This window comes from Gambusia affinis, linkage group LG24, assembly GCF_019740435.1.
Source record: "Gambusia affinis linkage group LG24, SWU_Gaff_1.0, whole genome shotgun sequence".
NCBI lineage: Eukaryota > Metazoa > Chordata > Actinopteri > Cyprinodontiformes > Poeciliidae > Gambusia > Gambusia affinis.
In genome coordinates this window covers 2,182,731-2,208,761 of record NC_057891.1, presented here as the reverse complement: position 1 = coordinate 2,208,761, position 26,031 = coordinate 2,182,731, and the positions used below count along the sequence as shown (strand labels likewise).

General features: G+C 38.7%; 2 protein-coding genes across 3 annotated transcripts; both read left to right on the top strand.

The window, feature by feature from the left end:
- Positions 1-778: 778 nt before the first annotated feature.
- sh3bp4a (SH3-domain binding protein 4a) lies at positions 779-17,089 on the top strand. 2 transcript variants are annotated; one of them, XM_044110033.1, is made up of 5 exons: positions 788-1,036; positions 5,172-5,327; positions 5,778-8,125; positions 13,381-13,569; positions 14,420-17,089. In XM_044110033.1, the coding sequence occupies exons 2-5, from the start codon at positions 5,207-5,209 to the stop codon at positions 14,642-14,644; spliced, it is 2,883 nt and encodes a 960-aa protein (XP_043965968.1). In that variant the 5' UTR covers positions 788-1,036; positions 5,172-5,206; the 3' UTR covers positions 14,645-17,089. The 2 variants fall into 2 exon arrangements, with proteins under 2 accessions (XP_043965969.1, XP_043965968.1); XM_044110034.1 differs by lacking the exons at positions 13,381-13,569; positions 14,420-17,089 and adding an exon at positions 11,365-13,372 and having other exon boundaries at positions 779-1,036.
- A 2,288-nt stretch (positions 17,090-19,377) lies between these two features.
- arl4ca (ADP-ribosylation factor-like 4Ca) lies at positions 19,378-22,813 on the top strand. The gene is made up of 2 exons (XM_044110036.1): positions 19,378-21,667; positions 22,482-22,813. The coding sequence occupies exon 1, from the start codon at positions 20,905-20,907 to the stop codon at positions 21,493-21,495; it is 591 nt and encodes a 196-aa protein (XP_043965971.1). The 5' UTR covers positions 19,378-20,904; the 3' UTR covers positions 21,496-21,667; positions 22,482-22,813.
- The last annotated feature ends 3,218 nt before the right edge of the window (positions 22,814-26,031 follow it).

Below are 26,031 nucleotides of genomic sequence, written 5' to 3'. Positions count from 1 at the left end.
GTTATTGTTTTTATTTTTACAATTATTTTGTCTTATTTTTCTGGTCTCAAAAATAATTTTGATTTGTGGGATTTTCATTTTTCATGAATTTTTTTATTTATTCATTTTGGAATCATAATATATTTCTATCATGGGTAATGTTGTTTTAATAATTGTGGGTTTTTTAAAATTTAAAAAAATATATGTATGTAAATGAATATAAGTAATAAAATATACTGTTATTTTCAAACATTAAAAATCGTTAGGCTTTTTTATATTACCTTTATTGTAAAGTTGGTTTTATTATTATTATTATTGCATAATTACTTATGGTTGAATATTTATGTCAACATTTTATTTACATTTTATTCTTATATTGGGATTCATTTATAATTTTTGTGCAACAGTTTATTTTGTACAACTATTCTAACATCTTTTTTAAAATATAAACTTAAGTCTTGATTTTTATATTTGTTCTACATGTACCTCCGAGGTTTTGATTTGGTTACTGAATACTTTTTAATCTTGATATACAGACTTTATTGTGCATGTTTTAATATACTTTGATTTTAAAAAGTAATTTAAAACAGTTTCCTCAAAAGTCGCTTGAGAATAATTTAAATGTATAATTTTCTTGATGTAATTAATCTGTTGTTAAAATTAGATGAATGAAGATTTTTGATTTAATTTTATCTTTAATACATTTTAATTTGAGTAGTTTTGAATATGAACGTGCTGACGTACTTGCGTTCTTGCTCCGCCCCTACCAATGACGTCACTCATTCTCCTCTTGGAGCGGATGGTGTTGTTCAGTTCTCCGTTAGACCGGAGCAGTAATGGCAAGAAGTGGTTCGTTTTCTCAGTTTTCACCGCTAAAAACTTCGCCGACTCCAAATGAGATGCGTTGTGTATTACTTTAATTTCAAATTTGCTTTATTTTTCTTTCCGAAGACAAATGAGTCAAGAAGAAACGTCAAAAGAGAGGCAGAAGAGTAGCGATCTTCTTCTCCTTCAGGTCCCGACACTTTGTGCTGGGAGCGCTTCCAGCGAGCCAGAGGTCAGTTCAAATTTACACAAAATTTACATTTTACTTCTTCTCCTTTTCATAGCAACTTCTTCTGTCTCTGTCTGTTATGTTTTTAACACTAAAGTTTATTTGGATGAATTCGGCTGTACCTACCATATAAATATATTTCTGTTGCAGTGTGTATAAACATATATATCTACTTTGTATTGGGTGAACTGCTGTTTTATAGTAATTACGGTAAATATAGTGCCTCTCTTTTTTTGCTCTCAATACTCGTGTTTTTCTAATGTAGATAAATATTTATTTTGGTAATATCTGCCTGATATTTCTACTATTTACATTACATTGAAACATTTGTCATTTTGTTTAATTGTGACAGGAATTACTCAGTAGGTGCAGGAAAACTGATTGTATTGAAAACAGCAGCATAATGTGTATAAAGACAAGTGTTCAGAGCCTTCTCAGTTGTGCCAATAAGGTCATCTGATAAGCTGAAAATCCTCTGTGTCTCTCCCACAAGCTTTAAGAAGAAGCATTTGTGCTTTTTCTTCACCATCATCCTTCTGTTCTTCTTCCTCTCCAACTCAAGGACTCATTCTTTCTCCTAAATCCTGGAGACAGCACTTCCTTTATCGCCTTCATTTTATCCTCAAACTTGTCTGTGATTCATTTGCCTTGTCTGTTTCCCTTCTCTGGTTCTTCATTTTTCCTCGAGGGTGGTGCAACAGCATTTTCAGGTGAAAAGTATCAGTGTGGAAAAAAACAAAACAAATGCAAGCAGGAAATTATATTATGATCTAATCTGATTTAGCTCAATAAAACTTGAAGAATATCTGCTGTGATATTGTCTATCTGACCATTTTTAAAGACCAGAGGGTATTTTTGACCATGAAATGACTGATATCAGCAGCTGTAATAGAGGCAGTGGTGTTTTCTGCAAACTGAAAGTTTATTATTTATTGCTTTGTTGCTCCTGCAGGTTTGGACAGTAGCAGATCTAAGTACTGGAGCATTTCTCTTTAAAACAGCCTCTCTTTTCTCAGTTATGAAATAATAAAGTAGCTCTTAAAGCAAGAAATGATTGTCTAATTTGATTAACTTTTAATATAGAGAATATTTGAGACCTCCTCTAGAAATATTAATAGCCTAAATATATTTTAAAATGTATTAATGTTCATTTTACAGGAGAAGCTAACATCTTCGGTGTTCCTTATTTCCATTCTTTGGGATTCAGCCAATGAGCAACAAAGAAAATAAATGGTGCTTCCTGATTGGCTGCTTTACAAACACCAGCCAATAGCGTGTCAAGAAGCATTGTAGCTAGCTATTTTAGCTTCTCAATCTGCATTTTCTTTAACATGTTTCAGCTAATGCATTTGTTTTGGCTGTATTTACCCAGAATTCCTGATTTCTCCGGGTCACATACCACACCAGAGTTCAGTACAACCAAACTGAGACCAAAATAGCAAACTCTGGTTAGCTATTTTGGTCTACATTAGTGTTTTTGCACATTCACACCTCCGCAAACGAACCAGACTTCCTAGAAAAACGAACTGGAATTTGAATAAAGTTGACTGAACAGGGGTGTGTTACATTTTTCTCAACTTCAGACATGAAAATCAATATAACTGCCATGAACTACACACCTAAGCACATGCAAATGGAGGAAAGTCAAAGCAATTTGAAGTGTTTAGATCATCTCAGTGTTAGATTTTTCTGAACTGGATCTGGGAGTAGTGGAACGCTTCAGTTCAACTCCAGATTGAAATGAATGGAAGATATTGCCTAAAGACGGCCATATCTGCTGCTGCGTCTCCTTCCAGCTGCTGCTGGCTCCTAGAAACAGTCATTGTAATAACAGTCACTCAGGGATTAGGACCAGCCGACTCGTGGTTAATTAAACTCTCCGACATGCTCACCGCTCCTCAGATCGCTCAGCCTGACGGAAAATGGGTTCCTAACACGTTGACTAGGATGTGAGCCCAATCCCCTGTTTGTGTTTTTCAGAGTCTTACCCAGCAGCTCTCCCGGCGTTTTGCTGCAAAGCGCAATTTTTCCCTCTGTAGTGGAAATTTCTCTGCTGATGTAAAACAAAAGAAAAATGTGTTTATGCTGCCGTTTCTCTCTGGGCTTCCTCAGATTTAAAAATAAACTTTCAGCTTTTTTCAGGGAGTTAATTCTTCCAGTGATCCGACCCGTCGAACAGTAGATTCCAGTTCCGGTGTTTATCTTTGATCGCGTCAATGTGAGTTTATTGATCAGAGATCAATGTTGCTCATTTCCTGCCCTGAAGGAGGTCTTTTATCGACGGCTGCAGGACAAGGACGAGGTTCTGGAGCTTCACTCTGCTGGTTGTTTGTTTATGAAGAGCAGAGGCCCAGATGGAGACAGGAAACCGGTTCTGGTTCAGTCCAGATCAGACCGGTCCAGTCCGGATCCAATCCAGCTGGGCTGGATTTAGAGGCAGATTTATAGAGTCAAGTGTCCATTAATCCATCCGTCCATCCATACATCCAATCATCCAACCATGAGGACTTGGTGTATGTTGCTATGACGACTGTCATCCCGGTCTCCCTCCATGACTCTGTCTGACCTGATAAAGTCCTGAAAATAGTCGGCCATGAATATTTAAACCGTCTCCAGTCTGAAATCTATCAGCTCATCAACTGAAACCGTTTGGACTCACTTTGCACTTTGTCAGATTTATGCTTCACTCTACTGTCGAACACTTTACACACATCTTCATTTATCTAAAGGTTTCCCACTTGTATGTCGTGTCATTCTGTTGCTTTGGTAAAACATTTGGGCTTTAATGTAAAGAGCTTTCATTAGAGCATTGAAACCTGACTCTTAAACTCCTTTAAAGCCTGGAGCTGCATCGGCAGTCAGATGTTTACTCGTTTTAATGGCTCCCTTCATAAATTCATTACAGTGAAATAATGAGATCTGACACTTTTCACCTGGAGGTTCACAGCAGACTTTACCTAAAGTTCATAACTCGCTGTTTGCTGCTCTGAATATTAACTATAAATCATTAGTTTATGAAAACAAACACCTGCGTGGGAATGAAAGTCCCTCCTTTCCACCACATTATGTCTTTAATGACGATAATCAGCTGAAGGCTGAGCAACACAGCAGCTCCTGTGTTGCTTGGATCAAATTAAAATGCCGTCATTAGTGTGTAAATACACAACTGTCCCCACTGTTTCTGCTCGCCGCGCCCTGCAGGGGTAATGAAGACACTTGGGAAGTTTTGAATTCAAACAACTTCTTGCTGTGTTACTAATGAGATTATAGCCCTCTCTGCTGAGGCGTTGACTAGTTTAATGCAGCTGTTGTTGTTAAATAATTCAAACTAAGAGTATTTAAACTTACAAAAGTTTAGATAACTCTATAACCGGTCATTATAACAGTTAGTTTCAAAAGTCACAGAGAGCTTAGAAGTTATTGCAGCATCTCTGCTTTACATCTGAAAGGATTAATCGGGATTAATCAATTATTTAAATAATCTCTAGCTGATTTAACAATTGATTAATTTTTAACTGTAATATACAAACATATTCAAAGCAGTAGTTAATGAAAAATTGTATAAATGTTTAGATTTTACCCAGAAGTGATAGTTTTAGCTTCACCTGGTTCAAATTCTGTAAAAAAAAAAACAAATAGCTGCCTAATTATTAATCAGATATTCACGTCCATAAAATGTATTGTTAATCCAGAAATGATTTTGTTTTCATTTTCAGTAACAGTTGATTTATTTTTAGATTTCTAAAGTATTAGCTTTATTTTGATGCCTGAACAAATCAGTTAATTGTGTTGTGTTTGAGATATTTTGAATTCATTTTGGGCATTGTTTTGATGGAGATCAGACCATTTAGTTGAAATTTACTGCACTGTTTTAACTGTAGCAAGCTCAAATGATTGCAGACTCCACCTTATAAATCTCCTCTTTGCTTCAGCTCTGCTGCTCTTCTCATTGATTCAGAAAAATCGCATTTCTCTGCCAGCCTTATTTTCCAGCACTGCAGTTTTGACCTTTAGCTCCATTGCTGATCTAGAAAATTAGCAGCAGTGTTTGGAAGCTGTTTCAGATTTGCTCGGGTGAACATGCGAGCTTCCAGTCATCCATGTTGAAGCCCCCCTCTCTCTGTTTGGTGCCGTTCAGGCCACCAGCTGCCGATGACTCCATAAGCAGCGGCCATGGCTGCCCATCGAATCATTCGAGTGAACCACAATCACATCCTCCCTCGCTGTAAGTCTGAGGGGACGCTCATCGAGCTGGATGAGGGGCCGGCCGGGGCCAGTCTCAGTGATGTTAAAGGTCAGTGTCTCATTGCACTTCAAACTCAATTACACTTTGAATTTATTACATGAAATGTCTGGAAGTGAAGTTCAAGGTTCTAAAGTTCTGCCAAAGTATAGAAAAAGAAAATAATAATACAGAAAAAACTGTGACTTCAGACTTTATTCTGTACCTGGAAGCTGGAAAAGAGAATGATCTGCATTCAGATGACAGGAAGTGATGCAATAGTTGCTTCATTTGTTGGTTTCAATCGTCTAAATTATCTGTATGTAAATTGAGCCAATTACCCAAGTGTGACCCAGATTACCCCGATATCATTAGCTCAGCTGTTTCATTGTTACTGTTTGATTTTGACTGCAGTGCCGTAAATAACCCACTAATTAAATAGAAAACATAGAAAACCATCCAACCATCCATCCTTTTGTCTATGATCTAGATGAAAAACTCTGTCCTCTCCTTTCTTTTCAGTGCCTTCTCCCAGTGCCTTAAAGCTTGACAGTCAAGACTCCCTTGGAGCTGCTCAGGAGGTGGTCGCTATCAAGGATTATTGCCCAAGCAGCTTCACCACCCTGAAGTTCTCCAAAGGGGATCACCTCTACGTGCTGGACACGTCAGGCGGGGAATGGTGGTACGCCCACAACAACACAGAGATGGGATACATCCCAGCCGCCTACGTCCAGCCAGTCAACTTCAGGAACTCTTCACTTAGCGACAGTGGGATGATTGACAGCCTCGGGGAGGGGTATGATGATGGTGGGAAGGAGTTTGGAGGTCTTGGGGAGTGGATGGGGATGAGCCTGAAGCCCTCCACCATTTACAACAACACTCCGTTTTCTGTGAACCCTTTCATCTGTCCGCTAAATCAAAACTCCAAAGATGTAAGCGTGAGGAACTCGGCAGATCTTATCTACTTGGAGTCTCTGGCATCACCGTCGTCTTGTTCTAACAGTTGTTCAGTCATGAGCAACGGATTTAGCAGCTGCCATATTAATAGCCTCAACTCAACCAGTCCAAACCAAGAGGTTCCATCCAACTTCCAGAGTGAAAACCCCTTTTTTAAAAGCAAACGTTCCCACAGTCTATCAGAACTCTCTGTCTTACAGGCGCAGTCGAATCCAACTTTACCTTCATCTGGGTTCTTTACGGGCCTGATGGCTCCTTTACCGGAGCAGTTTCAGAGCAGAGAGGACTTTAGGACTGCCTGGTTGAACCACAGAAAATTGGCTCGATCTTGCCATGACCTGGACTCTTTGGGCCAGAGTCCCGGATGGGGACAGACCCAACCGGTGGAGACCAATATTGTCTGCCGGCTGGACTGTAACGGAGGAGTTGTTCAGCTTCCTGACACACACATCAGCGTACATATCCCTGAGGGCCACGTTGGTCATGGAGACTACCAGCAGATCTCCATGAAAGCCTTACTGGACCCCCCTCTGGAGCTGAACAGCAACCACTGCACCACGGTAAGCCCAGTGGTGGAGATCAAGCTCAGCAACATGGAGACAAAGTCATTCCTAACACTAGAGATAAAAGTGTCAGTGGCTGTGAAGAAGGAGAGTTGTCATGCTGCCGATGTGCTTTGTGTGCGCAGTGACTGCAAAGAAGGACCTTACACCCCGATACCCAATGCCTACATCTTCAAAGACACAGTTCAGGTACAGCTGGATAGTCTGGAGCCTTGCATGTATGTAGCGGTTGTTGTTCAGGCACAGTACGTCGGACACAACACAACAGTCTGGGATCATGTGCAGAGGAAAGTCAGTCTCGGTGTTTACGGACCCAAACACATCCATCCCTCATTCAAGACAGTTGTGGCTATGTTCGGGCATGACTGTGCCCCCAAAACCTTGCTGGTGAATGATGTGACATGGCAGGCGGCCTCGACTCCACCTGTGGCGCTGCAGCTGTGGGGGAAGCATCAGTTTGTGTTGCCGTTCCCTCAGGACCTGCAGATTGGACTCTATTCCAACATGTCCAACTACCAGGTGAAGGCGAGTGAAGGAACCGGGATAATACGGGGGTTTCAGGTGAAGCTAGGGAAAGTTAGCAGGCTCCTCTTCATGATCACGTCACTCAACCCCAGCAGTATCTCAGACTTTACTCTCAGGGTCCAGGTTAAGGACGCTTTAGACTGCATCTTGACCCAATTCTGCGTTCAGACGCCACAGCCGCCACCAAAAACTGGAGCAAGGATCACTGGCCAGCGGAGATTCCTGAAAAAGAGAGAGGTGGATAAGATCGTACTGTCTCCTCTGGCTGTCACGTCAAAACACCCAAAGTTTCAGGATCGGTGTGTTACCAACCTCAAGTTTGGTAAGCTGATTAAAACGGTGATCAGGCAGCATAAGAACATGTACCTGCTGGAGTACAAGAAGGGTGACGTTATCGCCTTACTCAGCGAGGAGAAAATCAAGCTACGAGGGCAGCTCCGGACCAAGGAGTGGTACATTGGATACTACCAGGGAAAGCTGGGGCTGGTTCATGCTAAGAACGTTCTAGTTCTTGGTAAAGTCAAGCCCATTTACTGGTGTGGGCCAGACCTTACCACCACAATGTTGCTGGATCAGATCCTGAAGCCTTGTAAGTTCCTCACCTACATCTACGCAACTGTGAGGACGGTCCTGATGGAGAACGTGGGCAGCTGGAGGGCATTTGCAGATGCACTTGGATACGGGAACCTGCCCCTGAATTATTTTTGTCGGACAGAACTGGACAATGAGCCGGAGAGAGTGGCGTCGGTTCTGGAGAAGCTAAAGGAAGAGTGTACTAACATGGAGAACAAAGAGAGGAAGTCCTTCCAACGGGAACTCATGATGGTAAGACTTCTCTTTGTGCACAGCCTTCTCTTAAGTTTTCCTTTTCTTTATATTTTTCGTCAAATCAGATGTTATTATCTTTGAATGGCTGGAACATCTTTCTTTGGACTTTGGGAGCATTTTGTCTATAATTTGAACAATTTTTGAGTTAAGCAACAAAAAACCTAAATGGAGCATGACAGTTTCCAAAGATAACCCAGATTGGCACAAAGAAAATTGATTTTATCTCAAAAAAAGATAATAAACCATCCTAGAGACATTAGCCATGTTTAGTCCACTTTAATCAAACTCTACTTTGTTTGTCTTCAAAGTTCAGTTTGTTTGGAGAGGTGTGAATGGTTCATTGAACTCTGCTCCAAAAGCAGGAAGTGCACTGTAGTGCAGGGCATTCTGGGTAAATACAAACCAAAACAAACACAGAAGTTTGGCACTAGCAGGTGAAATGGTTCGTGTTTTTTTTTTACCAGACAAGAGAAAATCACAGGATACAGAAATCTTCTCAGCTTCTTATCAGTTCTCTATGATGTGTTGACCCACATTTCTGCATTAAACCTCCATTTTACAGGGAATCGTCTGTCTTCCCAGTTTTTCTTCCACCAAATTTTCCATTCATATGCGTCAATACAGAAACCTGTATAAAGAATCTGTATATAGCTTCTTAATAGGTTTGGCCAAATTGTGTTTCCAATGTGTTAGATACTGCGTTTTATTTTCCAACATTTCTGTGTTTCACTTCCCTTTTACAGGGAACTCTTCTGAGTTTTTCCTTCCACCAAACTTTTCGCTGATATCTTTGGATACAAAAATCTGAAAATAGATTTTTAGCAGTTGAAATCAGTGGCGTTCCTTATGATTGCATTGATCAACATTTCTGTATTAAACATCCCTTTTAAAGGGAATTTTCTTCAGATTGATTGTTTTTTCCACTTGTTGGATCTCAGTAACAAGAGAAAATGAGAAACCTGCTGAGAACCAGTGGCCTGTGCGGTGTAAAACATTGTAGGGCTAGGAGCCAGAGCTCCTCTTATTGAGCATTTTCTTTAAAGACTGGGTGGATTTGAAAGCTTTTGATTTCCTCTGACTTCATGTCTGGTCTCATCTAAACGCTCCTGCTTCAACAAGTCTTATGCAATGTTTTCCCTGAGGAGAGGCGGTCTGTCATCATGAGGCTGCAGAAAGACGGCCGAGTCAGCCACCCAGCATCGATCGAAACAAACCTCCTCCTTAAAGGAATGGAGGAAATCTTATGTAATTGTTACTCAATCAGACATTCCTGATGGGGAAAAGCTGCAGATTTAAAATCCTCTATTAGGAAGCTGTTGTTTCCTGATGACCTGTTATTTTTTTTCCTGGATCCGGAAAAGACCTGCAGCAAATAATCCACAATAATCTGGGTTGGTAGGGAACAAAGGAGGAACTCTGCACCCGATAAATCGCCCCATTGTCTAAAGATACAATCTGAAGAGCCTGACTTCATTAAATGCAGTTTCTCTATGCTAATTAAAAACAACAGAGGCTGATGATTGATGCTGCCTCTTGTTGTCTTTACTAGATGTGACCTCTGTAATGAGAGGGGTGAGATCCATTGTTGTCAGGCTAATTTAATCTATTTCATTCATTCACTGCAGTTAGTGAAACACATATAATCTCAGAGTTGTTTCTCTCATTGATCATTTAATTTCAAAGAATAAAAATCACAGAGTTCAATGTCTCTGAAAACTAGAATATTATATCAAATCAATATAATATAAATGTAATTGATTTTTTTAAATTATTTCTTCTCTAAATCCTGGGTTGGGCCTCCTTTTGCATGAATTACTGCATCAGTGCAGCTCTCTTGTCTCTCATCAGGGATCCTCTCCACTCTTTATTCTCCTTACTTTCATTTTAAAAGATTAGTTTGGACCTCTGAGCAACAGTCTGGTTCTGGTTCAGAAAGTGGCTTGTCATTAGGAATGCAACATTTATATCCTCTATAGTGGCACCCTGACTAGATTCTGCTTGATAATCCTCTCAAAACTGCAGTTATCCCTGTTTCTACCTTTTCCTACTAGACTTCTTCCTTCCACTAAACTTTCTCTGAAAATGTTTGGATACAGAAGTCTGTCAACAATCAGTCATGATTGTGTCTTATCCAGGTGTTTGTAGTTAATTTTTTTTTTCTCAGAATGAATTCTGACTTTTTTTATTATTATTATTTAGATTTTTTTTTTTTGGGAGGGGGGGTTTCAAAATTTTGAATTTAATCTCAGAACTCTAAGAAAAAACTCAGTTTTTGTTTTTTCCAGTGGCCCTAATCCTCATCTGCACTAAAGGCTCTTCTTGCATAATCTCCCAAATATTCCTGTTTCTAAATATGTTGAGCACTAACAAATTAGTGTAACAGTAATTCTGTTTATCTAACCAGAGTCTCTTTAGGTTTTTCTCTACATTTGCTCTGTTGGAAGCCGCAGCTCAAAGCGGGAGATGTTTCCCGAAGCCGACAGGTGTTCCTCTGTGAAATCTGAGCAGGCATTGATCAGGACGGACCCGGAGGCCCGGTGGGTCATCCGACACCGCCCAGCAGATCCTTTCATCACGGCGTGTCGGGTTACAAAAGGGCAGAATAAGAAAGCGAGTGTTTGTGAGCCGAAGAGAGAGCTGTTAATAATAGATCATCGCGGAGAGGCAGAGAGAGACCAGACCGTCACTCATCTCAGCTTGTTTTCGTCTCAAACCAGAACCGGTTCTGGTCCAGAAATGACGTAAAAACAAACGTCAAAATGAAATGTTTAATCCTTATTTTAGTTCCTGCTCCACAAAGCAAAATAAAACATCAAAAATCCAGAAAAAAATTTCCTCAAAGACCCTAAATAGTTTATGTGCCGGGTAATATTTCTAGAAAACCCTTTCTAACCTGATTGTTATGACGATTTTTATATTTTTATCAGATTTAGTATACTTACTTTCAACTTTGTTAGTTTATTAGTTAAATTTATTTTTGTTTCTAATAATTTTTGTATTTCTAAAATAAAATTAAAAATCTAATTTTTTAAGTTATTAAAATTTAACTTTATTTCTGTTTAATATTTTTATTAAAAAATGTATAATAAAAAAGTAAATGATAAATAAATAATCAGGCCTGAGCAACATTAGCTTTATTTGTACCCATTATTTAATTTTCCAGAATGTTTGGTTCTTGCAGAACCAGATGCTCTGAGAGAAAACTAAATATATTTTGCTGTGTATTAATTTTCCAGGTCTTCCTCCTCCTCTTCCTCGTCTCTACCTGTCAGCGTCGTCCATAATTGCGTTGAGGAGTCTTGTTTTCCTGACAGCTGTCAACACCGTCTGTCCGTCTGCTGCAGGGACTTCCTGCGTTATTCCTGTATGCTGATGCTGTATTCCCTGGTGCAGCGGAGCGTTTTCTATTTTTAGATCCCAACCATGTTGTTGTTTAATAAGCAGGAGACCAAACCAGACTGGAAACAGATGAAGGGATGTTCTGCGGCGCTGCTGCCTCTGAACCCGCTTCACAGGTTTTCAAACCTCTACCACCTATTATTCAAACTTACATCTTATATTCTTGAAATTTATCATCATTCTTTTTGGTTTTATGAAAGTGGGAACTCAGAAAGTCATGTATTATCAAAAATGTTCTCTGAATAAATGATAAAAGTCCCCCGCTATTCGTAGTTAGTTTGTTCTCCAAGTTTTCTAAAGATCTTTCAAACTCAGCTATCTCAACCTGAGATGTTTGAAATATAATTTTTATTTAAAAACATACCTTTTTCTTGGGGCGTGCTCCAGTGGTGTAGAGGTTAGCGCGCCCCACGTTTGGAGGCCCTCAGTCCTCGATGCGGCTGTCGCGGGTTCGATTCCCGGACCCGACGACGCATGTCTTCCCCCCTTTCCTGTCAGCCTACTGTTGAATAAGGGACACTAGAGCCCACAAAAAGGACCCCCTGGTGGGGAAAAAAAAAAAAAAAACACCTTTTTCTCTAAAATAAAATGTCTCCACCACCAAATCTATAGAAGCACAGGAGAAAGCAGCTACTGCTATAACCAACTAATTTCTGATCCCAGGTTAACGAAAATGGGAGGAAAAGTAAAAAATTGACCGCATATTGGTCACCTAAATCTGCTTAGTCGAGGACAAAAAGGCTCCACTCTGGACTCTGACATATAAAGATGGAAAAAGTCTTTGCAGTTGTCTTGCACGGTGGTGCAAGAGTCATAATTTGGGTTTGATTGACCCACATTAGCATAAAAGAAGTTTAAAGTGGAGAATTGATTCATTAAAATTGGCAAAAGAAGAAAACAGATGCCATGTTTGATGTGAATTCCTCCTGAATGCTTTGCTACCAGCAACCAGCTGCAGATTTCCATCTGAACGCCTCATGATCATTAGCAGCCGGCATGTTTTTGATCAGGTTGGTCTTCAAAGAGTTTATATTTAGACCAGAAGAACCGCAGGTGGCCTACAGAGGTGCAGAGCTCATCAGACGGGGATTACAGCCTGACCAGGACACAATCTGGGGAACCGATGTTTAGGGAAACTATTTTAAAGAAGAAGAAGAAGAATTCCTTCATCGTCTGACACCAGAAGAGTTTCTAATGTCTGGATGAGAAAAAAGGAAAAATTATTGAGATTTTCCAACTATCAAACTAGTCATCCATTCATTCATTCATTCATTCATTTGTTCATTCACCTAACCATCCATCTGTTCATTCATTCATTGATTCATAAATTCATCCGTTTAATAAACCCAGATTGTAGTGCTAGTGGAAATCAATAAAGGAGAAACAGCAAACATGACAGATTCCTCTGTTTGGTTTGAAAGGTTTAATGGAAATCAACGGATAATCAAAAATGCAGCCAAAATACTCAATCTGGAAAACCTTTAGAGCATTTTTATGAATTTTTCTGAGGAGGATCCTCCTGCTGGTTGCTTGACTCCTCCGATTGGTTTTCCAGGGATCTGTTGCATGTCAAGTCTTAAATTTCTCCTGATGACAAGAGGCCCCCTCACCATTCATTCGGTCATGTTTCAAAGCACATCTAAACCCAGGTTAGGGTAAATGTACACTTTGCAAGATAATCCGGATATGCTTTTCCCAGGAACACCAAATCCAATCCCAAGAGTTGCTTTTGTTTATCCATCAATCATCAGAAACGGACAAACAGGAGCGTCCGGATCAACGACTACATGTTGTAGAGGTTGAGTTTTCAAGTTGTGAATGAATGCTGAGATTGTCCGTCTTTCATTGATCAGGCATTGCTGAAGATGGACTGCCAGGGTTTGGTGGCTAAGCTGGTGCTGGACTTTGTCCTGCTGACCACCGCGGTGGAGGTGGCGTCCAGGTGGAGGGAGCTGGCCGAGAAGTTGGCCCGAGTTTCCAGGCAGCAGATGGAGGCTTACGAGGCTCCGCACCGCGACAAGAACTGCGTCCTGGACAACGAGGTGAGGACACGGCAGTTCGGGATAAAAAAGAAAAAAAAGCACGGCTAAACAGAGTAGCTAGCTATCCCTGCAGCTAGCTGTATTTTCTAATAGCCTTCCACTACAACAAGAGAAAGGAATAAGTGTGTATGCATAAATTTTGATTAATTGTATAGATCTTACTGCATTTCTGGGCAATTAACTATATTTTTAACCATCTGGAACGTTTGTATTTGTTCGTTTGTGGTACGCCCTCAAATCTGACGCACAAGCTACATCCGCTAACAATCAAATCGCTTCTCTCAGCCCACTGGGATTTAATTTCTACTTCTAAAAACAATCTGATTGTTCAAATTGTGCTATCAGTGAAGCTATTCTGGCCTAGAATAGTATCTCAATGCTACAATGTAGCAGCTAACGCTAATGTTAGCATCCTCGGTCAGTTTTGAATTAAAAATGTTGCTTATTTTGTCAATAAAATGCGAATGATTAATTACAGAAGCTGCAATTAACTCAATTAACCATTTTGAGTCCCAGCACTATAAATAATATTGAATTGTTAATTTGGTGAAGTTTTGCTCTTGACTAAAATCCATTAGGGTAAAACTTGCATATGCATATGAAACTTGAAGTTTTACTGAAAATCAAAAACATTTCAGTTGATCTCACATTTGTTTCGCCACCAAAAACATAATTATCACCCCAACATATTTCCATCGTTTGGAGTTCTTATAAATGTTCTGTCCATCCTGTAGCCCACATAGGGTGCCAGTTCACTGGGAGTCCGATACAAAAGCCCTAGTTTGTGTCAAACCCCACTCTCTGGTCTTTTGCCCCTAAAATCACCCCGTTTCTTTGTCTGACCCTTCAGTCCATGTGGAAACCAGCGTATGATTTCCTGCTGACGTGGGCGGCCCACGTTGGGGACAGCTACCGGGACGTGATCCAGGAACTCCACCACGGCCTGGACAAAATGAGGAACCCCATCACTAAGAGGTGGAAACACCTGACGGGGGCGCTGATCCTCGTGAACTGCCTCGATAGCCTCCGCAGTGCCGCTTTCTGCCCCACCGGTTATGGGGACTTTGCCGTTTGAGCGTTCTGTCCCTCTTGGAAAACATTTAAACTCCTCAGCGCATGGTGGGAATAATTCAAACCCATTTTTAAAACTAGAATATGGCCGAATCTCCAGGCTTTGTTCTGCATCTGATTATCAGGATATATGGAAACTCCAGTTGAGAGCCCTGCTTGCTTGATTTTTTCTTGCTTTTCTACTTCTTTCTACTGTGTCCTCTGATGTGGTTGTGTCCTTTTCTATCTCGTAAACTGCTCCTGTCACTGTCTGACTGTTAATTGTTGCTTGTTTTTAGGTTTTTCCTGTCTTTACCCTCAGGAGAACATAAAAAACCTCACATACCACAGTAAATAAACAACACTGCGAGCTGTTTATGTACTTGGACAGGTTTGTTAGTTCTAAAAACAAAAATTATCTTCTATCAAAACTAAACTTTAGCACTTGAATAAAACATATTTATATATTTCAGTTTTATAAATTCAATTAAGATTAAATTTTTTAGAAACTAAATTGCCAAACAGTAAGGCTAACATTATAGTTAGTGTTAGCCGTTAGCATTTGCAATCAGTAAAGTAAGAGATTAACTTTGTTAATGAGTGTACTTCATTTTCAAAGTAAAACTGAAGTGTAATATAAACAAAAAATACCTTTTAGTGGAGAATTACAATCATTTTAAACACTCTTATCTCTGTATCTTATTAAATACAGTATCTAATGTCCAAAAAGTGTCACTATATATATATAAAAACATGAGTTTATATTTGAAGATAAAAACATTGTTGATAATGTTTCTCATAAAAATGCTTAGGGTAATGCTAACACTATAGTTAGCATTAGCTGTCCATATTGTTAAAGATTTCCTGCCTGCAGATGCTATTGAATCAATTTTCAAAATAAATTGACTGTTTTTCAATGGGAGATTCAATTCAGTCCACCTAAAATCTTGTTAATAAAGATCCAATTTTTATAAAAATAGTAATCCACAATTTGCTAGCACGTCAGTTAGCAATAAATATTTGCAATGCAGTTACTTCTCTACTTCTCAGAATGTGTAAAGTATAATTTTGACATGAAAACAAATAAATTTCTGGTTGAAAATTAGCACATTGATTCTACTGGAATAAAACAATGCCCCAAAATAAACAACATTTAAGCTAATGCTAATGTTAGCATTAGCAGTCTTTACAATAACAGTTGAATGTGTCTGATTCTCAAATTATGCCTAATTATAAATTTTGTTTATTTCAAATGGAAAACAACCCTTTGAACATTATTTACATTAAAATCTTGTTTTAGTCGAAAACAACTAACCAGTTTTTATGCAAAGGCTAATCTGATAGTAACTAGCTAGACCGCTAGCACACAAGTACATCTTCTGCCCTGCATATTATTTAACCTTTAGTTTCAGGTTTCTGATAATCAAGAGATATCTTTAGCTAAAAAAAATAGATATTTTTAGCAAGACTGTAAATTTTTATGTTCATCCCCCTTTAAACATAAATATAAATTACATACTGAATACTCTATGAATTAATATTTCAATCCATCAGGGTCACAATAATTTGAACTTGTCAAATATTAGTTAAAGGGATATTTACTTTGATGCAATCTTCTTTTCTGCCACTAGATGTCACTGCATTCAAAATGGTAGGCCTTTAAAAAATCCTATGTTAGCAAAGAAAGTTTGTTGTTTTTTGTTGCAGTTTTATTTATAGAAACTGTTTCTGCTGTAATAAGTTTTTGAATGTAACTTCAGCAACAATAATCATGGATTTTTGTGCTTTTTGTTTATTAACTGCTCATATTTTTGTCATGTTGATGTTTCTCCTGTGACGTCTGCAGTGCTTGGGATATTTACACTATCAGAAGAGAAAATGAGTGAGAAATTTTTATATTTTTACTAAAAACCAAGCGAGCATCGACAGATTTATAAGAGAAAATCTACCACTTGTGATGGGTAGCATATCAGAATTCAGTATTACTGTTTAGAAAGCATCAATAAAGTGGGAATGTACCGAGTACAAGTGTGGGTTCTGGTTTTAATTTCCATCCAGAACCGTGTGTGTTGAAGGTCTTACTGTACCTGTTGCAGGACAAACAATTGCAAAACTAATACCCAGGGATTATTTAGTTGCAAATATTTCCAAATCCCAGCAAAAAAACAAAATCTCTTAATCTTCTGTTCACAAGATCAAAACATGCAGCTTGTAGGTTTTATTTGAAGTTATAAAATAGCTTTTCCCTCTAACCTTATTAAGCTCAGATGTTTCCTTTTTGTGCTGCAGCAGCAAATGTATTTCTGAGTCGCATCACTGAACATGTTTCTTTCTCCTCAGACTAATAGTGCTTGTTATTCTGCTCACCAGGTGTCTTTTTCAATCTCTGGCAGCAATAAGAGCGAACCCTCCACCCTTTGTTGTTCTGTCAGGGTTCATCGCCATGCAGATGGTTTTTACGCCGCTGCACATAAAAAACATTTCCCACAAGCAGAAACACCCAGAGATGAAGATGTTGCAGCTCATGAATCCTTCATTTCTCAGCACAATCCCCTCTCCTTCACACACACACAGACACACACACACTTGCTGAGAGTTTGATGGACTTAATTAAAGCAGATAATTATTCTGGCTCAGAGGACGGGCCACCTTCACAGCCGTCCTTCGCCTCTCATGACTCACCCTCCACATTCCTGCTCGTCTCCTGGAGACAGTTTGAAACTAAACAACGACTCTGTCTGGATTTAACTTTGTTGTTGGATTTATTTTATAACCTAGTCCAAAAATAATCCCTCATTTCTTTAGATTATCCTTCTAAATGTCAATTTTTTCTTGGAATATCTTTCTAAAAGTTTTTTTCTTTTGTCTCATTTCAGAGAAATGTAGTTTAGAAGTGAGTCAAACTTGAAGAGAAGAAAAGAAAGAAATCAAACAATCAGTCAGTCCTAAATTTACACCAAATGCATTTTTAACAATTTTTAACTCTCCTTTGCAGCTGCAACATTTACAATTGGATTTTTATTTTTATTTTTATTCAATTTCCAAATGCAAAAAACTGCAGAAGTCCCTCAGACTTTTAAAGAGAAAAACGCCCACAGCTTTATTTTTATTTAGAAGGACAAACACACAGAAACACAAAGGATCGTTTAGATCTAAAAGGCCTAGTCAAAGTCCAGACCTGAACTAGATGTTTTCAATTCAATCTGACAGAGCTTTAGGCTGCAGACATTCAAACCTTCAGCTTTCTGGAACATTTTTATCTTAAATCTTTTTCTCTGCTTTCAAAAAGGATATTTTAAATAATCCAGATTGTTTTTACCACCTGAATAAAACAAAAATACAACAGAAACATCCTGAGTGCAGATCAGAGGGAGAAAACATCGATTCCCTCCTGCCATTAATTAATTCAAGCGGCTTTTGAAAATGCAGAGCAGGTGCTGAGATGAAAAGCTCGGGGACAAGCGGGTCACCGGGTTTCATCTGAGAAAAGAAAAGACAAACCTTCATCTGCTGCTCCTTGCGCCTCCAGCAGCGCCGCAGACCTTCAGAAGATTTTCTCCACTTCCTGTCCGCCTCCATGGATGAAACGTTCGCTCCTCTCCTGGAGACCCGACTTGTCAGAGGTTAAATTCTTCCTCTCTGATGGAGGCGCTGGAATCATTTTGGGCTCAAATTCAGTTGCGATCTTGCAGACGCTGATTATTGTGTGTTTCTAATTTACTTCATTGATCAGGAGAAGAGTCGATGCTGGAGGACAATGACTCAGGCTGTTGCTGCTGCTGCTCAGGGACTCATTCTGCATAACAAGGCCTTTTTGTTTCAGCTCTTTTATCAGATAATCAAACAAAAGGCTGGAGCTGGTGGAAAAAATGCAATCTAAATTCATTAGTAGATTAATTACATCATTAAATAAAGATTTTATTGCAGCTGCATCATCATTGAAGAAAAATATTAAAACAAATGTTATTTAATTTGATTTAATCATCTCTTCTATCCATCATTATGGCATCTTATCCCCAAATCCAACATCTTTCCAGCTGAAGGACCAGATGGAGATTTAAAGAGGAAAAGCAAAAGCAGCTAGCTAACAACTGATGGTGCCATCCAGGATTTGCTACTATGGGATGTCGTCTCTGTTGCACAGCTCATTTAGCTCATTTAGCTCATTTAGCTGTTAGTATGTCAGAACAGGCTTCAGTCAGAAGCCTCTTCAGATTCCTTGTGATACTGACTGTTACAGCATCATCATTCATTATGAAACATCCTTTTGGGATAAATAAGCTCATTTTGAATCACATTTAACTATTTCTTTGATGTGTTTGTTGCAGATAAGCTCAGAGTTTGGTCTTGTTGCCATGGTTACTGCTAACCCCCAGCCATTTAGCAAAACCATTTCCCTTGTCAATGTTTTCATTTCTGAATTTATCTGCAACCATTTAAAGAATAAGAAAATGTTTTGCTCACAGTATATATTTTAATCCTACATTCTCAACTCTGTGTTGTTCATACTCTGTCCACTAGATGGCAGAAAAGTGATAACTAATATCGTTTGTATGTGTAAAATAAGCATCAACAGGCATCTGGACACAGAGATTCTGTAACAGTCGCTCAAAAGCGGCTGACAAATAATTTTCTCACAGACTGCTGGATCCCAGCATATTAATGGAAAATTTAGTGGAAGGAGTCAGAGGATTCCAATGTCATATTTAAGGTTTACTTGTGATAAAATGCTACAATGCGCTGAGGCCAAGTCAAGGTAAGTAAAAGGTTTATTTATAGATGCAGATAAAATGTTTTTACCACATTTGGAGATCTGAGAGGTTTTCTTTCTGTTCGTAGGCGTCGTCTCCGAGTTTGTGGTGCTTAGTGATGAGATTCTGTCGATCACAGCCGGGCAGGTGAACATCAGAGAAACAAAACATAGACAGGTACGTGTTGTTTTATAGATTTACTGCAGATAACTCAATAAAAATGGCTTTCCTCTTTTGAAGAGTAACTAATAGAAACTTGTCAAGGTTTCTATTGGTTACTAGAAACCAATAGAAACCTATTTCTATTGGTTTCTATTAAACCAATAGAAACCAATAGAAAACTAAAGTTTAATCAGTTAATTTAAAAAAAAATATCTGTGTCCTTTGTCTTAAACTTTGGATCCGTCTCAGATCAAGATTAGAAGAAAATACGGATCAGATTTAATAGAGAAAACTAAAGACACTGCAGTGCTGCCATCTGGTGGCGCTCTGCTAGAACAGCATGTAAGTCCTCACCATTTTAGGACAATAAGCGATAAGATTTATACTATATAATGTTAAATTGTTGTTATTTTCTAATATTTCAGTTATATTTTTAGTTGACTTGTGCAGAGAACCCCAACAGAAAGTCATAATTACGAGTTTGAAAGTAATAATTACAAAGTAAAATAAATTTTTAGATTTTCAAACTCATAATTTCGATTTTAAAGCTCATAATTACGAGATTGAAGGTAGATATTTCCAATTTCAAATTTATAATAATGAGACATAAAATAATAAGTAAAATATACAAACTAAGAATATGGCATTGAGATAGAAAATCATTTTTATGGAGTCTTGCTCCCATTTTCCTACTTTGTTTTTTAATTTTTATTTCAGAAACCAAAATTTGTTTCTGAAAAGAAAGGTGCAAAACTTCAAAAATATTGTTTTTCTTCTGTTATTGTAATATTTTCTGCATAAAAGACTAAATGTAAAACCAGAAAATTTCTAAAAACAAATCTAAGATGCTGAATAATATATCTAACTTACACAAACTGCTTATGAATAAAAAAAAATTCATTTCGGGGTATCAAATTAAATATTTAAACTTATAGATGTTTATGCAATGCACTTGTAATTGCTAGTATTGGACACCAGGAGGCGATGTTTTACAGAGGAAACACTGATGCAAGCTTTGAAGTTCTGACCCAATCTTTAGGAAGTGCTTTTATTTTGAAACTCCCACCGGATGCGACATGTCGTGACGTTTTCTGACGTGGTTTAGAGGCGGATCCACGCAGCATCAGCGGGGTGTGTTTATGTTCCCACGCATGAAGGTGAGCAGGGAGAAGCGGCGGCATGGTGATGATTGGACACTTTGCGCATTTGGAGCGGCGCTGCGCGCAGTGAGTGCGCAGTGAGTGCGCTGGTTGGAGCTTTTTGCGCGCAGCTGGAGCAGCTCCAGGGATGCTGCGGCTGCTCTGGCTGCAACCCGGGGCTGCGCCCTCCACCTCGTCCTCTCCACGCGTTGCCCCCCATCCCAGTCTGTAAGATGGGGACCAGTTTGTCCAGTCTGTCCAGTCTGGCAGCCTTCCAGTCGCTGCACATCGTCATGCTGGGTTTGGACTCTGCCGGGAAGACCACCGTCCTCTACCGGCTCAAATTCAACGAGTTCGTCAACACGGTTCCCACCATCGGATTCAACACAGAGCGGATTCGGCTGGGCGGCCCGGGCGCCTCCCGGGGCATCAGCTGCCACTTCTGGGACGTCGGGGGCCAGGAGAAGCTGCGGCCCCTGTGGAAGCCCTACAGCCGCTGCACGGACGGCATCGTGTACGTGGTGGACTCCGTGGACGCGGAGCGGCTGGAGGAGGCCCGCGCCGAGCTGCACCGGATCACCCGCTTCCAGGAGAACCATGGGACCCCGCTGCTGGTCATCGCCAACAAGCAGGACCTGCCGCGGGCCCTGGACGTGGGGGACATCGAGAGGCAGCTGGCCCTGTCCGAGCTGAGCCCGTCCACGCCGTACCACGTCCAGCCGGCCTGCGCCATCATCGGAGAGGGGCTGGACGAGGGCATGGACATGCTATATGAGATGATAGTGAAGAGGAGGAAGACTCTGAAGCAGAGGAAGAAGAAGTGACGCACGAGGAGCTGCCAGTAAAGTTTATATGGAAGGAAAAACATTTAATTCCCTGAATCAGAATGTAGCAGAAAGAGAAGAACTGGAGGAAGACAGGAGGATCAGAGCCTCTGAAGACAGAAACAGAGGAGCAGATCTGTGGAAAAATCTGAGCTACTGAAGGCTGAAACTGGTAAGAAAAGAAATCAGACAATTTTTAGATTGATTTCAGAAATTTTACAGAAAAAAAACTGGAAAATTCAGAGTTCTGAAAGTAAAAAAATTGCCAGAAAAAAATTGAAATTCTGAGATTAGTTTCAGGAATTCTCTCTAAAATTCCTGAAATGGAGATTTTTGGATTCGTTTTCTTTTCTAACCGATTTTTTGATTTTTCAAATCTAGAAATGTCCTTGTTTTTTCTGGAATATTTTTTAGATTAAGCTCCAGATTTCTGAGGTTTTTTTCACAAATCTTTTGACCTGTAGAGCTCAGAAATCTGAGTTTTCTCAATCTACTTGTTCTTTATCTAGAGTGGCCCTAATACACTGTGGTAAACATCTTGCTCTAAAAACCTCATCATAAAATCAGATTTATGAATAAATTTAACCTCTTGAGAAGAAGACGGACTCAGAAATATCCTTTATTCTTTTTCTGGTGTCATTTTCTTTAAACATTTAGTTTGTGTTCAAAACGATGAAGATTCACACAAACTGGACTCTTAACGGAATAATTTGCACTAAGCATTCATCAGTCATGATTGGATAAAGTCTAAAATCCCTAAAACTTTGTTGTTTTCGATAGTTTTGAAATTGTTCCCAGAAATCCATTTATTAAAAGTTCCATCTTTAATAATTCCTGCTAGTTAAATCACACCAAATCCTTAGTAATTATTATTTGTTTAGAATATTTTATTGTAACCAAATGTTCTCTACTTGTTGCTGGTTTTAATGCAGACATCAGGACAGAAAGTCTTCCTTCGATAAACTTGTAGTTATGCAAACCTGCAGGCTGAACCTGAAGCATCTTCAGGACTGCAGAGCAAACGGACTGGATGTCTGAACGACATCACTTCCTGTCGCTCAGACGGACTGGACGTTTGATCCACTTCCTGAATCGTGTCAAAGCGTCACATCCGAACCGCACTAACAGCATGTTGGACCGGCTGGTGGATTTCTGAGGCTCCCAGCCTCCTGGTTGCTCCTGCATGACAGCCGCTCTGATTCCAGACAATATTTATCTGTGTCTGTGTGAAAAAGCCAAAATACAGCGAGACCAAACCGTGTTACCTTCCAAAATGTAAGAAAAGAAGTATTTTTGGGATTAAAATCTTTCTAAATGAGCTTGTGTTTGTCGTCTGTGTCATATCTCGATGGTTTTTTGGAGTCTAATAATTAAATGGATTGATTGAAAATGTTTTCCAGTTTTATTTTAGGACTGAGATCCTGAAGTAGCTCAGAGGTTTCAGGTTGTGGAAACAGAAGTTCATGTTTTGTTGGTGCCAGATTTACCTTTCTGTCTCCAGTGGTGTAATTACTCTGGTCGTGTTTCTGACCGCAGACCAGAGACATGTTGTTTATGTGCTATAGTTACTCATCTGACAATGTTGTCCTGAAATAAGGTGGTTTGTCAGCTGAGGGAAGCCGGCGCCGGCGGGCTTTGACTGGACCTCAGGGGTTTTCTGGTTGGTTCAGTTTCCAGGTTACGACAGCAACTAGAGCAAATTTCTGCTGTGGAATTAAAACAATATGTGGCTTTCAGGATTAGATTACATGAAAAACAAAGTAATTCACCAAGATTTGGCCTGGACTTTGACTAGGCCATTCTAATACATGAACATATTTTGATCTAACCTTCCAGTGAAGCTCTGGCTGCTTCATGTTGCAACTTTATTTCTTATTTATTTTCATTTTAGTTTGATTTTTCAGCTTATAATCAAATGTTTATTCTTTTACTGTATTTGTTTTGTATTTTGTATGATTAGTTCAGTTCAATTTTAAAACATTTTTACTACTTTAGTTTTGTTATTTAAGTTTGGATGACTGATGTATTTTTACTATTCATATAATATAGTTTTGATTAAATGTTTTTTTAATTTATTCTGATTGGTTAGTTATTTATGTTCCTAGTATATATAATTTTTAAATGACTTTAACAACACAACATTACATATTGTGTTGAGATGTATTTAGTGTTATAATAACAATACACGAGATTCTTTCTGGATAATTTATTTATTTTTACCTTTTTTTAATTTTCACTTTTTAAAATATTTTAACTTTACTTATCACAACTTCAGAGTTTCATCATTTTCTCTGGAGTGGATCTAATTAATATTTTAACAGTTGATAACAAATAAATTTACCTTTTTTGAGAGTAAAACAGGCTTCAGGCTGTTTTCTGTCAGAAAATCTGCTGGATTGTGAAACTGCAGCTGAAAGTTGATCAAAAATTATTATTTTTTCCACAACAGAAGAAGAGAAGTCATAAAGTGAGACATGTGGCGTCAGACGGCTGTAGTGTCTGCTAGCTGGAGCGTGTCATTAGCATGTTTAATTACACGACTCGCCTCTGTAACCCACTGGGCGAGACCCGTTTACTGGGAGGATACTGGGAGACAGAGAAGCTCCAAACTTGTTGGAAATTGTCTTTTTATCATGGAGGTTAATCTGTTTCTGTTCCTCCAGGGTTTAGAAAACAAAATATATAAGAGAAATAATAATGAAACAAACATTACTTCAGGCAGAACACAGTTAAAAAATAAAACTTTTACATCCAAACTGCTTCAATCCTTTATCTGTTCATGAGAACTGGACTGTAAATAATAAATAAATGGGCTCAGAAACAAAAGCCTGTTTCTCTGTGGTGTTCTGGAGCAGAAAGCTCCTCAGGCAGAAAGCTTTTTAAATCAATTTTACTACATCATGATGCAGGAAAATGACTTTCCAGAGCTCCTGGCCTGTCTGTGTCGTATTAAAATACATCATATTTAGATGTTTTCCCTTCAGTTCATACAGTCTGACTCTTTAAATGACAGAGAAAAGTGGTAGCTCCCTCACTTGGAACATGTAAGCTGTATTTATGTTGTTAGCTGATGCATCGTCTGGCTGAGAGTTGGTGCTGCTTTCCAATATGGACGCCTCTGCTGTGGGTTACGGCGTCACGCTGTTTCCAGAGGGAACTGGAATGAAACCCGCACTCCCTCGAGGAAAAGATGAATTACGGAGTAAAAGACGAGGGGGAAGGGCAGCTTTTTCAGCAGATGATGGGAGGCGGCTAGCTTGGAAAAGTGAAGACAAAAAATCAATCTCAACTTATTCTGTGGTATAGTTACATCATCAAGATTACACATTTTTCTTTGCAATAAATTGTCCCAGAAAATATTGTGATAAATGATAATATTGTTATTTGATACTGTTTTCAAAGATCAAAAAAGTTTCAGTTTAAATAATCCAACATATAAAACCAACAAACAAAACTCCAATAATAAAAATGGATTATAAAGTCTCTGTAGCTAAAATTATATTTAAAATAAAAATAATAGTGATTCGACTTAGACAGAGAAAACAGGCAGTTTTCACCAACATTCAAATCTCGAATGGTTGTTGTCCAAATTGTTGTTTAAATGTTCATGCTATTTATTTATTGATTGATTTATTGCTTATTTTGACGTGCTTGGTTATGGTGAGGGTTATCTATGGAAGACCCTCCTCACTTTATTTGGCTTTACTGAGAATTTTTTATCTTAAAGCTGTGATATTTATGAATAAATAGATAATATCATGGTTAAAATATGACATTGAAAAATTAACAAAAAACAAAACAGAAAAATGCATTTAATTTTAAACTGCTTAACTTTACAAACAGCACCCCATAAATAATAATTTCCCAAGTATTAAGACATCCATCACTGCTGCTTAAATTTCATTGAAGTTGCTTACTTTTAATTACCTGTTGCTGTTGCTTTTCTCCCTTGTTTCCTCTAACAACTGTTAGTTTGTATTTTTCAACGAATTTCCTCAAATATAAAAGTTTACAAAGGAAAAGGACTGATTGCTCCTTGTAACTGATTATCAGCAGCTGAAATGGAGAGCGAGTCTCTCTTCAAGGAAATTGTTCAACCGGATGTTTATCTTTATTTTAATATTAAATTTCATAAAGTCAGATCGAGTCAGCTTACATTACTGTCGTTAAATAAAAGTCACTGTAGGATTTTATTCAGTCTGATCAGAAAAATCGTCCTGTAAGAGTTTAACACAGCAGCTTTATATTATAATTAAAAATTGTGTTTTATTACATATATATAACTCCATACAGAGAATTAAAATATGCGAGGATAACATATGAGTCAGTAAACTGTCAATATGACTCAGGAAGACTGTTAGTTTTTCTCTAAACTCCACATTAAGTGGAGATTGATTGTAAATAAAATGGAGCATTATCATGACTGTAGTTCCCACTTTGGCCACCAGACGGCGGAAATTCCCCGCTCTGAATATAGAGGTGAGTTTGTAGAGCTGCAGCTGGTTTCTGATTTCTGTTAAGTTGATCACGTTTATA

Bases quoted from the DNA above. Each gene is read 5' to 3' on its own strand.
- arl4ca (XM_044110036.1), top strand. From the start codon at position 20,905: ATGGGGACCAGTTTGTCCAGTCTGTCCAGTCTGGCAGCCTTCCAGTCG.
- sh3bp4a (XM_044110033.1), top strand. From the start codon at position 5,207: ATGGCTGCCCATCGAATCATTCGAGTGAACCACAATCACATCCTCCCT. The intron at 5,328-5,777 runs GTCAGTGTCTCA...CTTTCTTTTCAG, and splicing joins CAGTCTCAGTGATGTTAAAG to TGCCTTCTCCCAGTGCCTTA. The intron at 8,126-13,380 runs GTAAGACTTCTC...TTCATTGATCAG, and splicing joins TCCAACGGGAACTCATGATG to GCATTGCTGAAGATGGACTG.